At 42.8% G+C, this 15397-nt stretch overlaps 1 protein-coding gene across 1 annotated transcript; it reads right to left on the bottom strand.

Annotated features, from left to right (window-relative positions):
* Positions 1-572: 572 nt before the first annotated feature.
* Positions 573-8457, bottom strand: RPS15 (ribosomal protein S15). Its single transcript, XM_073596675.1, has 4 exons — positions 8386-8457; positions 4788-4873; positions 4335-4569; positions 573-723 (listed from the first exon to the last, which is right to left on the bottom strand). Exons 1-4 carry the CDS (start codon positions 8386-8388, stop codon positions 610-612), a joined length of 438 nt encoding a protein of 145 aa, XP_073452776.1. The 5' UTR covers positions 8389-8457; the 3' UTR covers positions 573-609.
* Positions 8458-15397: the final 6940 nt, after the last annotated feature.

The raw sequence follows: 15397 nt of genomic DNA, 5'->3' as shown, positions 1-15397 counted from the left end.
GCAGCTACAAACACTGTAGCTGCTGACTTTAAATAAGTAGACTTACCTATCCTGGGTTCCCGTGATTTCAGCCGCCTGGTCCCTCGGCTCTCAGGACCACCATCCTAAGTAAGGGAAACAGGCAGTGGAGCCTTGCAGCTTCACTGCCAGTTTCCTACTACACACGCACGAGCAGCGCAGTGATCTGTGAATGGCCCCCGTGGTTTTCTGGGAACACACACAGTTCTCATAAGGCAACGGGGCAGCTCAGCTAGGAGCAGAACACGCCGCAGAATAGGAAGAGGCAGATTAGGAAGACAAGGGTTCAGGTAAGTTTAAATTTTTTTTTGTAAAGATTTTTCATGCTATTTTCTATTTTAGGGTGGCCCTCCACTTTAAGTGTCAATTTCCCTGAGGGCTTCACAAGAGGATTTCTAAGATCTGAGCAAAGAGGAGTATTCTTTTTGTAGGTATACCTTCATTTGAAGAAAAAATAAATAAACACACAACACATCACACAGGATTCTTCTACGAATAATATACATACACACAGAACTGGACTCCGTGTACAGCATTAGACAAGACACCGCAGAGACTGGAAAACATCCTTTTATTTACATATTTAGAATGTTACTTCAGAGGAATGAAACGAGAGGAGTGGGTGGCACCAATACCAGGTCTGCCATGCTTTACAGGCTTGTATGTGATGGAGAATTCACCCAAGTAATGACCAATCATTTCAGGCTGCAGAAACAAAAATGTTAAATGTGTTAAAAAGCAAAAAAAAACACTAAATCTCTACAATTTATTTATATCCCAAGGTCCCTGTACAAAAATTAGCACAACACACATAAGCACATATGAAAGTGTGGTATAGATCGCATCTAGGCAGAAAAGTCATGATTATGCCATTCTGAGAGCAATTTCACTTAAAGTAGCTAGGATTTGCTGACATACACCCAAGAATTGTCCTCCTGAGAAACATTGTTCAAGTACACAACCATGCGCAGCAACCAGTACCCTTCATATACAAATTGCTAATTTTCGCATCAATAAAATTTGGCCTTTTCACTGGCCAGCTTAACATATTGAACCTATGTATTCTGCAAACATTCAGATTGATTTTATAATCTGAACATAGATCCTGTAAGAATTTTGTCAAGTTATAGGAATCTCCCCAAAGTATGGGAAATCCCACCCTTGACAGTTACCACCAGGGTGTTCACCTTTTCACTTTTTTCTAAAAACCTGAAGCTGCCATTGTACTTTGGGTCTTTTGAGAACAAACAGAATTCAGAAACAGTCAGGGTTATCCTGTGGCCTACAGGAGGTTGAAACACTGATAAAGAATTTTAAGCCACCCCCACATGACCCTTCTACCTAGCATGCCTCAGTTCTGTGAGTAAGCAGTACATACAGCAGGACCAAACCAACAGAGGGGGCAAGGTCTATCCCCCAATGGACCAAGGAAAAAAAAAAAAAAAAAAAAATGAATTTTAGAGCAAGCACAAAAATCTCATTTTCACCATCATCCATTGAAAAGGTATACAAATTCAGAAACAGTCAGGATGTCCAAAAGCAGTCAACAGCGGGATCAGCAACAGCCACTGACAGTTCCAAATTGATTTGGGAATATCTAACATTAATGCCCAAAACAATGCTAGATAGATGTGAACATCTTACAAGATAGGAGAACTGTTGTCAAAGGGAAGCTTCCACAAGAATAGGCCCCTATCCAGGAATCCACCAAAAGCAGTGGAAACACTACCCGAACATAAGGAAACTAGACGATCACAGCCATCAGGAGCTTTCAGTTAGGCACCAGTAACTGCCAGGAGAGTGCTCTCGGCACACAGGTTTGTGTTCATTTTGGTACGCAAATATGCAGCCACTCAGCATAGATGTTAAACGCTGCATTTTTTTTTTTTTTTTTTTATGGTTACCTAGGAGGGTATAGCCATGATGTGCTAGTATGCACAACATATTTGCACATTATGTCAGACTACCTGACAAACGATCCCCTCCAGCATTGCATGGTCAGCACTCCTACTGGTCACAGGAGCTTCTATCTTCCTTCTCGATTCAGACAGGAGTCATGGAGGTGCTGTATGTGTATCCTGACCTGCACGGATCAGTGTACGTCACTGACAGGCAGACAAGCATTTATGACAGAAAACACCAATAGGCTCTTCTGTCAAAGTCCAATTAAAATTCTTTAAAGACAGGGTACCCTGAGAATCTGTGCCATTGCATTGTAGTGATTTGCAGGTCCAGAGCCAAGTTTAGTACCTGAACGTTACATTCAAGGCTAGCCTTGTAATCATCCAGTGCTGCGCAAGTCTAGGTAGATATTCTGAAGCCATTGCCAAGGATTCTCCGACCCAGATAGTGGCTATGCAAAACTCAGATCAAGCAGCAATGTGGGAATCTTGACTGAAGTCAACAAGAAAAAAAAAAAAAAGCCACATTTTACATGTGGTTTTAGGCTCACGCCCATTGACTATTAGACCATGCGTTTTCATGAAGGCACATCAACCTTCTGCATACTCTTTGATGCGATTTCAGAAAACACAGTCCAATAAAGTCAATGGGAACCGTCTGTACAATTAACGCACCTGCCAAAACATAGCACTGGTGCAAACTCACTCTAAAACAGTCTGTTTCGGAATTCCTGTGTCTCAAAGGGCAATGGAAAAAAAGGTTTTGGAGATTGTGTCGTCATCAGCATGCCCCTCCGACTCAAATTACAGAAAGCTTTGCATTCATTGATAGAATACAAAACTGGCTATGAATGTCTGAGTGCCGCTTAGTCCTATGCGATTTTGTTATGGGTATGAGACAGGAAGGTCCCGTCTCACACCTGAACAGTGCTGTATACTGTATGTAGCTGAGGTTTCATACAATTTATACAGCACACCCAGCAGGCGCATGTTGAAGGAAATACCGTAGTTTGTTCAGGCCAAACAATTTAAAAGTGACAGTAAAGTCTGGACATCAGAAATGTGCAGGGCTGCAAATAACTGTATACAAAAAGGCAAAACACATTGGTGTAAGGTGTACAGCGGGGAGGGACCCAAAAAAAAAAATAAATAAATAAAAAAAAAAAAATTACACCACAGACCTCCAGCAAGAAAATAATCACTGTTGCATATCCAAAAGCATGTTTCTACCTCAATTTCCAGCAGAAGTTGCTTCTAGATTGTCACTAGGGGACACTGTAAACCTATGTTCTACATACAGAAATGAATAAGCGGCCAATCTCCCATAATTGACCAGAAGCCACTTCCTCTGAAGCAAATTAGATGGAAGCATACTTAAGAGAATGCAAGTGTTTTTAAAAACCAAGTTTGGGAAAGATGTAATGCAATTCCATTATTTAACCAGGCAGCAGTGAGAAGAGCACTGCTTGGGTCTAACAAATTTCGAAGGTAGTAATGCTTCAAACTGATCCTTATCAAGCCCTTGGATCATAGGCCCAGACTGTACATTGAGCCTCAACTTCTGCCCAGCACAGGAGTTTTCAAACACCAAAACTGCCTACAACCAAGATGTTTTGGCATACAAAAGCGGTATTACCAGCGACGGGGTTTAATCTCTACTTACTATGAAGGGCTGCCTCACTGGCCAATAGGACTGTACAGGATGCAGGGAAGGGCAGGCAAGCCAAAACTTGCTTGTCAAAAAAGTCTGGACATTCAGAAGGAGCAGGGAATGTTAAAAGCTGGGTGCCTGCACATTATACCAGTTATCGAAATTCTGTAATCTTGGTGACAGTACCTGGGTCCAATGATTGGCTTTGTATAAAACTGAGACCATTGTACATGACTAGGCACACCCTGTGGTCCAAATGCTGTTCTGGTACCAGGATTCCCCATTTCATATCCTATTGTGGATAGCACAATACCACTGCTTAAAAATTGAATATACTGCAGCTTACCAGTTCTTTGAGGTTTTGGCTGCATTTGTTAAAATTTCAGGACAAGACAAATTTTCAGCAAGCATAAACACCAGTTCATCTTGCCAAAAATGCAGTGTCCTGGTCACTTCCTGTGGTGTGAACTGAAAGTACAATGTTATCTTCATTCTGTAAAAAATACTTGTCCCTCAGACCTCAGCCTGGGTGACAACCATGGCACTGTCTATAGATATAGGGGAGTGGGTGCAGCCACTTGACAAAACGTGTTATTTGTAGGATTATTGGGTGAAAAAGCCTTGAAATGTAATTAAAATTTTGTTTTTGGGTTTAGATACACTTGAGCCAAACTAACATTCACCAAGTATATATAGCTACACATTTAGAGCCCATTAAATTTTAAAAAGTAAATTTCGACAACAAGCCTTCAGCGGTCACTTACCTTAATTTCAACCTGGTTGAAGGCTTTACCATTGTATACTCCCACCATGCTGCCAACCATTTCTGGCAAGATGATCATGTCTCTCAGATGGGTCTTAATAACCTCTGGCTTCTCCATGGGAGGTGCTTCCTTCTTGGCCTTACGCAGACGTTTCAGCAGGGAGTTCTGTTTGCGGCGCAAGCCTCTGTTTAGACGCCGGCGTTGGCGAGCACAGTACAACTGCATGATTTGCTCACTAAATCATGAGAAAGATAAAAGATAACATTACATTTTGGCAAGCTTCACGTTTTTAAAAAAAAAAAAAAAAAAAAAAAAAAAAAAATGTATATCTATATCTCTTGGAAAATGTGTACTTGGTACCACCACCAACAATATCTATCTATCGCCTGGCAGTCATTTGTTATCATAGGCAACAAGTATTTCCATTACCTACAGAAACATAAAATAGCTTACTAGGACATATCAAGCAGCTGGTCCAAATCCACTCCTCTGTATGTGAATTTCCTGAAGGTCCTCTTCTTCTTCTGCTCAACGTCCGCCTACAACAGGCAAAATAGAAAAGCGAGAATGTTATACCATTCACTGCTTGAGTACCAAAAATACTTTTGTTAAGGTGCCCTTAATGAGAAGCCAGTCATTTATGGTTCAACGGCAAAAAACTCCAGCAGTTTCTAGCTAAGGAGTTAGATGTTAACCGCTAAGCCACTGCCCACCGTGATATGACGGCGGGACTAGGCTTCTGTTGTTCTGGGAGGACGTCATATGACGTCCTCGCCCTCCCGAGCCACTAGGGGGGGCGCGCGCGCCGCCGGTGCGCGTGCCCGGCGGCCGCGATGTCCGCCGGGCACCCGCAATTGCCGGGTAACAGAGCAGGAGCGTGGATCTGTGCATGTAAACACAGATCCACGTCCTGTCAGAGAGGAGAGGAGACCGATGGCGTGTCCCTTGTACATAGGGACACCGATCGGTCACCTCCCCCAGTCAGAATCACCTCCTTAGGTCATACATTAACCCCTCGAGCACCCCCTAGTGTTAACCCCTTCCCTGCCAGTCACATTTACACAGTAATCAATGCAATTTTATAGCATTGATCGCTGTATAAAATGTGAATGGTCCCAAAAATGTGTCAAAAGTGTCCGATGTGTCCGCCGCAATATCGCAGTCACAATAAAAATTGCAGATCGCCGCCATTACTAGTAAAAAATAAATAAATAATAAAAATGCTATAAATCTATCCCCTATTTTGTAGACGCCATAACTTTTGCGCAAACCAATCAATATACGCTTATCGCAATTTTTTTTAACCAAAAATATGTAGAAGAATACATAATGGCCTAAACTGAGGAAAAAATTTGTTAAAAAAAAAAAAAATTGGTGATTTATTATAGCAAAAAGTAAAAAATATTGTGTTTTTTCAAAATTGTCCCTCTTCTTTTGTTTATAGCGCAATAAATAAAAACCGCAGAGGTGATCAAATACCAACAAAAGAAAGCTCTATTTGTGGGGAAAAAATGATAAAAATGTCATTAGGGTGCAGTGTAACATGACCGCGCAATTGTCAAAGTGCGACAGCGCTGAAAACTGAAAAATGGCTTGGGCAGGAAGGGGGTGAAAGTGCCCTGTATTGAGGTGGTTAATGACAACTTCTGTTTTTGGTTCCATAAGCTGTCAGAGAGCTCCAACACAACTAATATTTAGGAACTGGTGGTCTGCATCCCTGATGACCCTCTAACGTCTAAGCTAGTTTTTTTTGTTTGCCTTCAGTCAGATGTACTACCCATTAAATTATACCCAAATATATAGTAAAACGGTTAACCCCCATATCCATTTTACTCCATGACCAAGTGTGAAAATTCTCAGTTACTTCCTGTTTTAGGACACCTGGAAAAGGATCTCTACAGAGCTGCCCATGGCTGTAGGAGGAGATTAGTCGATCAGCACTGTTAAACATGAATGGAGAAGATAATTTTTTTGTGCAGACTGAAAGAAAGAAAAACAAACAATCTCATCTAATGAATGGCCAAGTCAAGGCCCCATTCAGACATCGTGGTGTGGGAATGAGTGTTCCAGCTTGCGATTTTCAAGTGTTTTCATGCATAGGGCAGCCCTATGCGTGTTTGTTATCCAGCATCTTGCCACAATTTGGAATCGCAGGCAGAATCGTGCCGATTTTGCTCATGATTTCAAATCGCCTAATGTTAACAGGGCCTTAGGGACAAATGTCCTCAATGGAGGATTTCCCTCACTACTCTTGCTACTGTGCCAGCTTACGTTTTCCCTCTTTATCCCAATGCTCACCAAAACAAAGAGGGTCTTCCTAGTAGGGCTGACTATGGTCCTAACCTTTCCTTACTTTATCAAATGTGCAAACGTTTTGATCAAAATTCAGCAAGTTTAGCAGGAACCGGCTGACTTTTGATCCATCTTTAGCTCCTTTTGTTCAACAGAAGCTGATCATTAAGACTGGCTTCTGCCAAATGGTCCTGCTGGGAAAGGTATTGATCAACTGCTGCAGCACTGACCAGTGTATTCTGACAGGGCAGGGGAGTCCCTGCTGCCAGAATACAATAGCACATCAGGAGGAAGATTCCTACATCCATATCACTCAAACAATTCCGTGTACACACTAGTAGTTTTTCCCGTTCAACCCAGCAGGGCTGAAGAAAGAAGGGGAAAAAAAAAAAAAAAAAAAAGCTCCGGAGAAGCTGCTGTACTAACCATGCGATGTTAGTATAGCGATCTCCTCTGTTGTGCTACTGTGTAGTGACAGGGGATAGAACCCCCCACCCACAATAGTCCGGTCAGTGCATGACTTTTCAGTCATGCCTTTGACGGAAGCCGGCTGACGTACACGCGAGGGTCACCAACTCACCATAAAATCGTAACATCAGATGAGAACATTAAAGTGGAGCTCCACCCAAAAGAGGAAGCTCCGCTTGTCTGCCTCATTTGGCACTTTTTTTGTGGGGAGTACCCGCTCCTGGGGTGTGTGTGAAAATGAGATAGATATATATATTATTCTGATAGCATTTATAAAGTCCAACAAATCTTACGTCCTTAAAATGCTATACATTTTTTTTTACCTGGATCCCCCATCTGTATACTATGTGGATGAGGGAATCCTCCCTGTTGAGCGATCATATTCTGACAGGAGGTAGACTTCTGCCATCAGAATACACTGAGTAGCACTGATTGAGCAGGGAAAATCCAACAGGGAGGTTGTACAGAAGTCACTTGGTAGATCAATTTCTGTTCAGTCACAGAAGCCATTGATGGGTCAAAATTCAGCTGGACCTTGTTGAACCAGCTGAATTATGATCCATGTAGGAGATTGTAATGTGCGGTAAGCATAAGGCACAAAAATGTACAATATATACATAAAGCATTGGGTAAAATGATGGCACAATAAGTATCTGAAATAAACTAAGCCATCACCTTTAGATCTACCATCAAGTATGGAGGATAAACCTAAACAATCTGATCAGCAACAAATCAGGAAGGTCCTTGTATTCCACAGTTCATGGTAGATCTAAAGAAGGACAACACGATCAGATTGTATAGTGTATGGCCAGACTTAGGTACAAGATGAATCTCAGTTGGTGAAGCCTTATAGTACTATTTATACAGCGTGTTGGCTGCCTGCTAAGGGGAATCAGGTGATCAGTGTCCATACATAGTGAGATGTCATATCAGAACCTAATAACCCGGTTGAGATCTTCCCACTATGGTCTGTATCAGAGAGCGGCCTCACTGCCTCCTGTCCGGCTACATGCAGCTGAGTGCAGAGCCCCCACACCGCCCGCTATACACCGCACTATAGAGGCCGCCGTCCACAACACCCGAGAGCCGCACGCCTCAACTAACCGGCACAGAGGCCCAGCCGTTACTATCTCCTCCAAACAGCCGCTCCCTTCACAAATACCTCCCATAACCACACACCGCACAACACGGCACACCACTACGCCGCCACCGGCGAACACAACCGCTACCGCACCGCCCCACACGGAGGATGGAAGCGGATTCCAATTCACACACACGGACCAGCACCCACCATCTTGTCAGGAGCCTTGGGGGAAAAGAGAGATCTCGTTCGTTCAGCGGCAGATATCGCGAGACGTGGCGACACTTCCTGGTCTTGTGTTCGTCATTTCCGGTGTATGGGTGCGCGTTATGAGGGACTATGGTTACCTCATGTGTATTACCTCATGTTTACACGGAGACTGTACATTATGTATGTGTTATAGTTGTAGAGTTATCATATATAATATGTATATTCGTTCTGCCAGTAGCAGTGTATTTATCAGACGAAGTCGCCCTGTAGTAGAAGTCATTTTTGGGGACGTACTAAACTGCATATTGGGATGATTGGATTATTGGCTGCAATACTGAGAACTCTCACTAGATGTCAGTGTACTTTATACACATATATATGGTAATGACACTGTTGTTTCACAAAATAATGTTGCAAGAAGCAGTTGCTAATGTTTAACTGTTCACTTGCTTATATATATATATATATATATATATATATATATATATATATATATATATATATATATATATATATATATATATATATATATATATATATATATGTACAACAGAATCATTGTAAATTATACAGAAGTGATGGAAAAATTACATTTGACCTGTTTTTGATGGGAATATGGGTAGAATTATTATTTCTCATGGGGTTTATGGGCGGGAGGAATATCATGTTAACACCTGACAATGAAAATATTTAACCCATTTTTGATAATAATATACATATAATTATTTTTCTACATGGGGATGATGGGTTGAATATTGTAGCTAAACATACATAGGAACATATTTAACTTATTTCTTTTGAGAATGTGCATATAATTATTTTTCTACATGGGGATTATGGATGGAATATTGTAGTTAAACATACATAGGAATATATTAAACCTATTTTTGATATGAATATGCATATAATTATTTTTCTACATGGGGATTATGGGTGGAATATTGTAGTTAAACATACTGTACATAGGAACATATTTAACCTACCGTATTTATCAGCACATAACGCACACCTTCATTTTAGGAGGGGAGTTTCAGGGAAAAAAACTCAAATTTTAAATAAAGAACTTAGAAGCAAAATAAGGGTCAGTGACCATCAATGCAGCCTCACCATCGCCCATCTGCAGCCTGATCAATGCCATCTGCAGCCTCACATACGCCCATCAATGCAGCTTGATCAATGTCCATCTGCAGCCTTACAATTGCCCATCAATGCAGCTTGATCAGTGCCCATCTACAGCCTCACAATTTCCCATCAATGCAGCTTGATCAATGCCCATCTACAGCCTCACAATCTCCCATCAATGCAGCTTGATCAGTGCCCATATGCAGCCTGATCAATGCCCAGCTGCAGCCTCACCTCAGATTACTGCTGCCTCAGAGGGGACAGGGAGGTGGGACGAGCGCCGTCAGATTACATACAGTGAGAATCTCCTCTTTACTCGGCGGCCTCTTTAATACAAAGTCCCGCCTCCTGGACCGACTTCTATGATAGACAGAACACTGGTCCAATGCCGGCCCGGGAGACGGGACTTCCTATTATAGACGCCGCTGAGTAAACAGGAGATTCTCGCTGTATGTAATCTTATGGCGCTCGTCCTGCCCCCCTCCCCATTCTCTCCTAGGCAGCCCAAATTGCAGCATCGGCGTATAACACGCACACACTATTTGCACCCGATTTTCAGGGTGAAAAAGTGCGTGTTATACGCCAATAAATACAGTATTTCTTTTGAGAATGTGCATATAATTATTTTTCTACATGGGGATGATGGGTGGAATATTGTAGTTAAACATACACAGGAACATATTTAACCTATTTCTGATATGAATATGCATATAATTATTTTACTAAATGGGGATTATGGGTGGAATATTGCAGTTAAACATACATAGGAACATATATAACCCATTTCTAATAAGAATATGCATATAATTATTTTTCTACATGGGGATTATAGGTTGAATATTGTAGTTAAACATACTGTACATAGGAACATATTTGACCTATTTCTTTTGAGACTATTGTAGTTAAACATACATAGGAACATATTCAAAATATTTCTGATAAGAATATGCATATAATTATTGTTCTACGTGGGGATTATGGGTTGAATATTGTAGTTATACATAGGAACATATTTAACCTATTTCTTTTGAGAATGTGCATATAATTATTTTTCTACATGGGGATGATGGGTGAACTATTGTAGTTAAACATGCATAGGACTATATTAAACCTATTTCTGATATGAATATGCATATAATTATTTTTCTACATGGGGATTATGGGTGGAATATCATGGCTACACATTCTATGTAATACATTTGAACTGTTTCTCATAATAGGGGTAAAGTTATTGTTTTTTAGGGGGATTATGGGTGGAATATCATGTTTACGCCTAACAATTAACATATTTAACCTATTTATGAGAAGAATACCCACATAATTATTTTTCTTCATGGGTGGAATGCCATAGTTAAGCATACCTAGTAACATAGTTAACCAATTTCTGATAAGAATATGGGTATAATTGTTTTTCTACAAGGAGATTATGGGGAGAATATCACAATTACACAATTTTTGATTGTCCCTTATTACAATTGAAAATAGTTTTTACTAGGATGGACAATATGAAGGGTTGATTTTTATTAGGTAGAGGTGCTTTTAGGAATGTCTGGGGCTTTTGAAAACAAAAGGGGTTTTATGGCGACCTAAACTTTACATTTTTTATCTATTTTTTTTGCTAGAAAGTTTTAGAACCCTCCGGTTGTGTTTACACTGTTGCAAATCGGGTGTGGGATTTCCCACATCTAATTCCCATAGCAGAAGACTTTGACTGGCTCTCTATGGAGCTTGTTCACATGTCCTGTGTGTCTTCTGGTCCATTTCAGGTCCGAATTCAGCCAAAAATTTGGGCTGAAATCGGACCTGAAGCGGTGAATGGGGACGCACCGGACCCCTGCTATGAGCCACTCTGGTGTGCAGTTTGAACCCAGCCTCAAACATTATCTATTTTTTTTAAACCAGAGGCACTAGAGAATAAATTGCTGAGTGTTACAATATTTTATGTCACATGGTACTTGCATGGCAGGTTTTCAAATGCAATTTTTGGGGAAAAGATACCCCTTTTTAATTTTAATGCAAAAAAAATACATAACCATATTCTTGATAAAATATAAAAGATAATGTTACGCAGAGTAAATAGATACCAAACATGTCATGCTTTAAAATTGTGCATGCCTGTGCAACGACAACAAACGGTGTAAATGTTATTAGCCATAGGGAACGCTTTAAATGCCTTTACAGGTTACCACTTTAGGTATACACAGGAGGTCCGGTGCTAGAATTATTGTCCGTGATCTGACATTCGTAGTGATACCTCAAATGTGTGAGTTGATTGTTGCTTGCATGTGTGCAGAACCGAAGCCTTCATTTGCCTTTGCGCATGAGCATGCAGGATTGGGGTGCTTTAAATGTTTACATTATTTATTTTTCTTTTACACTGTCACTTTAAATTTGATTACATTTTTTTAATCACTTTTATTGCTGTCACAAAAAAATGTAAACATGCCATGTGACAATAATAGGCAGTGACAGATACTCCTTATGGAGACCCCAGAACTCTCATCTGCCCTTAAAAGCATTTGATCCCACCAAAATGAGTGTGATCAAATGCTTTCCATTTTTAAAACGGGGGCCCAGGGAAACCTTAAGTAATGTATGTGTCATGAAGATCCTGCCAGTAACCGGCATCCCAGGCGCACGGGAACCCGGCCACGGGTCCCATTGCGCATGTGCGCGCGTTCACGGGTGCGGTCACGCACGGGCACGCGTGCGCGCACTCCCGCTGGTGTCAGGCGGGCTATTTAAACCTACCTGTCACACTCCATCCCCGCTGTCTGCTCTACAGCGTTCTGTGAGTGTTACCCGATCTGATCTGTGTATCCTGTTATCTGACCCGGCTTCCTGTTTGACGATCCTGCTATCTGCCTGCATCAGACCCTCTTGGCTTGCCTGACCATCCCTCTGCATTACCCCTGGTACCTCTGCTGTCCGAACGTTACTGACCTCCGGCTTGTTGACCCTCCGCTGTGTTCACCAGCTTCTAGTCTGCCATTACCTGCTGTTGTTCCTGGTTCCAGTCCAGCTTCCAGTCTGCTATTACCTGCTGTTGTTCCTGGTTCCAGTCCAGCGTTCCAGGCTATCTTCTGCTGTGTTCCAGTCCAGCGTTCCAGGCTATCTTCTGCTGTGTTCCAGTCCAGCGTTCCAGGCTATCTTCTGCTGTGTTCCAGTCCAGCTTCCAGTCTGCTATTACCTGCTATTGTTCCTTATTCCAGTCCTGCATTCCAGTATCTGTCCTCGGTCTACATCTCAGTCTACTGATTCCAGAGGGTGCCACCACTACTGGACTTCCAGCAACTGTAGATCCTGCCAGGCACCCATACCACTCTTCACTCCTGGCCCTCTGTCTCCATTCCAGGGGAACGGGAGTGGGAGCTGTAAGGGAGGTCTTTTCCTGCACTTCAGGCTCACAACCTACCAGGTACGTGACAGTAGCAGACAGCCATGTCTGAGCCTGAGCAGGGAAAGTCTCCCATGGAGGAACTCTGTGCACACCTGGCAGGATTGACTGAAGCAGTCAAAAATCTGCAACAAGGATACACCAGACTGGAGGAACGAGTGTTAACCCTGTCTAACCCCATTGGGGCCCAGGGAGCTTCCGCTGCTCCTACTCCTTCAGTTGGGCCTTCCTCAACGGTGGTGATGCTTCCTCCGGAACCTAAGGTTCCCACACCTGAACGTTTCTTTGGAAATCGCCATAAGTTCAGAGCCTTCCGCAACTCCTGCGAACTATTTTTTGCTCTTCAGCCACGTACCTTTTCCCTGGAGGCTACAAAGGTGGTCTACGTAATTTCTCTACTCTCTGGTGACCCCCAAACCTGGGCCCATCGCCTCTTAGAGCGAAAGGACATATCCCTGACCAACCTCTCCACTTTCTTTGACGCACTAGGCCAGTTATATGATGACCCCCAGCTATCTGTAACTGCAGAGGCGGCCCTACACACCCTTCAACAAGGTCGCAGAGCAGCAGAGGATTATGTGGCTGAATTCAGGAAGTGGAGTGCGGACACTAACTGGAACGATGCGGCTCTCCGTTATCAATTCCGGTTGGGACTTTCTGATCCTCTGAAGGATGAACTGGCCAGGGTGGGTACACCACAGACTTTAAATGCTTTAATCGATTTAGCTATCCAGATCGATCGACGCCTATGAGAGCGCAGGTCTGAGAAAGCTATGGGGTCTTCTCGTCCAACTTGGGTTACCCCTAAGATTCCTCATCACCCATCATCAACACCACCTACCTCCACGCTTAACTTACCTGAGCCAATGCAATTAGGAGTCCTGCGGCCTTCACTCACCCCAGAGGAACGTCAACGTCGTCGAGCAAATAACTTGTGCCTGTATTGTGGGGAACCCAGGTACTATGTCAGGAACTGTCCCCTCAAACTCCGTAAGTGTTTATCCCTATCTACTGACTATGTGACACCTCCGGTTAAAAATTCCACTCACCTTGCTCTTCCTCTTCTGCTACAGCTTCCAGGGAGGGATCTACAAATCACCGCCATTATTGACTCAGGAGCTTGCAGCTGTTTCATGGATTCTCGTTTTGCTATCCAACACCAAATACCTTTGTCACCTAAAGCCCATGGACTCTCTATCCATCTAGCTGATGGGACCGCTATCAAGTCTGGGCCTGTCACCCAAGAGACTATGCCAATACCAGTTTTCATTTCCAACGCCCATCAGGAACAGCTGCGCCTGGACATTATCGCTTCACCCTTGTTCCCCATAATACTCGGCATGCCATGGTTACAGGCCCATAATCTGGACATAAATTGGACCACGGGTGAGGTGACCTTTCCCTCTCCTTACTGCCAACAGTTTTGCAGAACCCAGAACATCCAGGAGAACTCTACTCTGTTATGCCTAGATACAGATCCTAGTCTACTTCAATCCATTCCTTCCGCCTATCATGATTTCCTGGACGTATTTAGTAAACAGAGGGCAGAGGTGTTACCCCCTCACCGGGCCTATGACTGTCCCATTGAGTTACTTCCTGGTGCTGAAATTCCTTTTGGAAGAATATTTCCCCTGACTGAGGTGGAGCAAGGGGCATTGAAGGAATACATTGACGAAAACCTCAAAAGAGGTTTCATTCGTCCATCCACGTCCCCCGCAGGTGCTGGCATCTTCTTCGTGCAGAAAAAAGATAAAACCCTCAGACCGTGTGTGGATTACCGCGAACTAAACAAGATTACTGTGAAGAATCGGTACCCTCTCCCCTTAGTACCAGAGTTGTTTCAGAGACTGGGGACGGCTACCATATTCACCAAACTTGATCTCCGTGGGACCTACAATCTAGTTCGTATTAGGGATGGAGACGAATGGAAGACCGCTTTTCGTACCCGTTATGGACATTTTGAGTACCTCGTGATGCCTTTCGGCCTGTGTAATGCCCCTGCTACATTTCAATACTTTATTAATGATGTGTTACGTGACTTTCTAGACCTGTTTGTCATCGTCTATTTAGACGACATATTAATTTTCTCTTGTTCCCTTGAATCCCATCGCAGGCACGTCAAAAGTGTATTGGGCCGACTTCGACAACACGGTCTATATGCAAAGGCTGAAAAATGTGAATTCGAACAGGAAAGTATTCCATTTTTAGGGTTAGTCATTTCCAGTAAGGGCATTAAGATGGACCCCCAGAAGGTCACGGCTGTACTAGATTGGCCAATCCCGACTGATAAAAAAGGAATCCAGCGATTCGTTGGATTCGCTAATTTTTACCGCAAATTTATTAAGGGGTTCTCAGCCATCATTGCACCCATCACACAACTTACCAAACAGGGTACACGTTTCCATTGGTCGGCCGAGGCTCAAAAGGCTTTTGAGACTCTCAAGGGCCTTTTCACCTCCGCCTCTGTACTTAAGTATCCAGATTCCTCTCTGC

The sequence above is a fragment of the Aquarana catesbeiana genome, linkage group LG01, assembly GCF_042186555.1.
Source record: "Aquarana catesbeiana isolate 2022-GZ linkage group LG01, ASM4218655v1, whole genome shotgun sequence".
NCBI classification, from domain to species: Eukaryota; Metazoa; Chordata; class Amphibia; order Anura; family Ranidae; genus Aquarana; species Aquarana catesbeiana.
This window is presented reverse-complemented; position numbering and strand designations above follow the sequence as displayed.

What these genes read in the sequence shown, in the direction of transcription:
- RPS15 (XM_073596675.1), bottom strand. An exon ending in CAGCTGCTTGATATGTCCTA is followed by an intron (nt 4,570 to 4,787) that starts GTAAGCTATTTT and finishes CTCATGATTTAG; the next exon opens with TGAGCAAATCATGCAGTTGT. An exon ending in TCAACCAGGTTGAAATTAAG is followed by an intron (nt 724 to 4,334) that starts GTAAGTGACCGC and finishes TTGTTTCTGCAG; the next exon opens with CCTGAAATGATTGGTCATTA.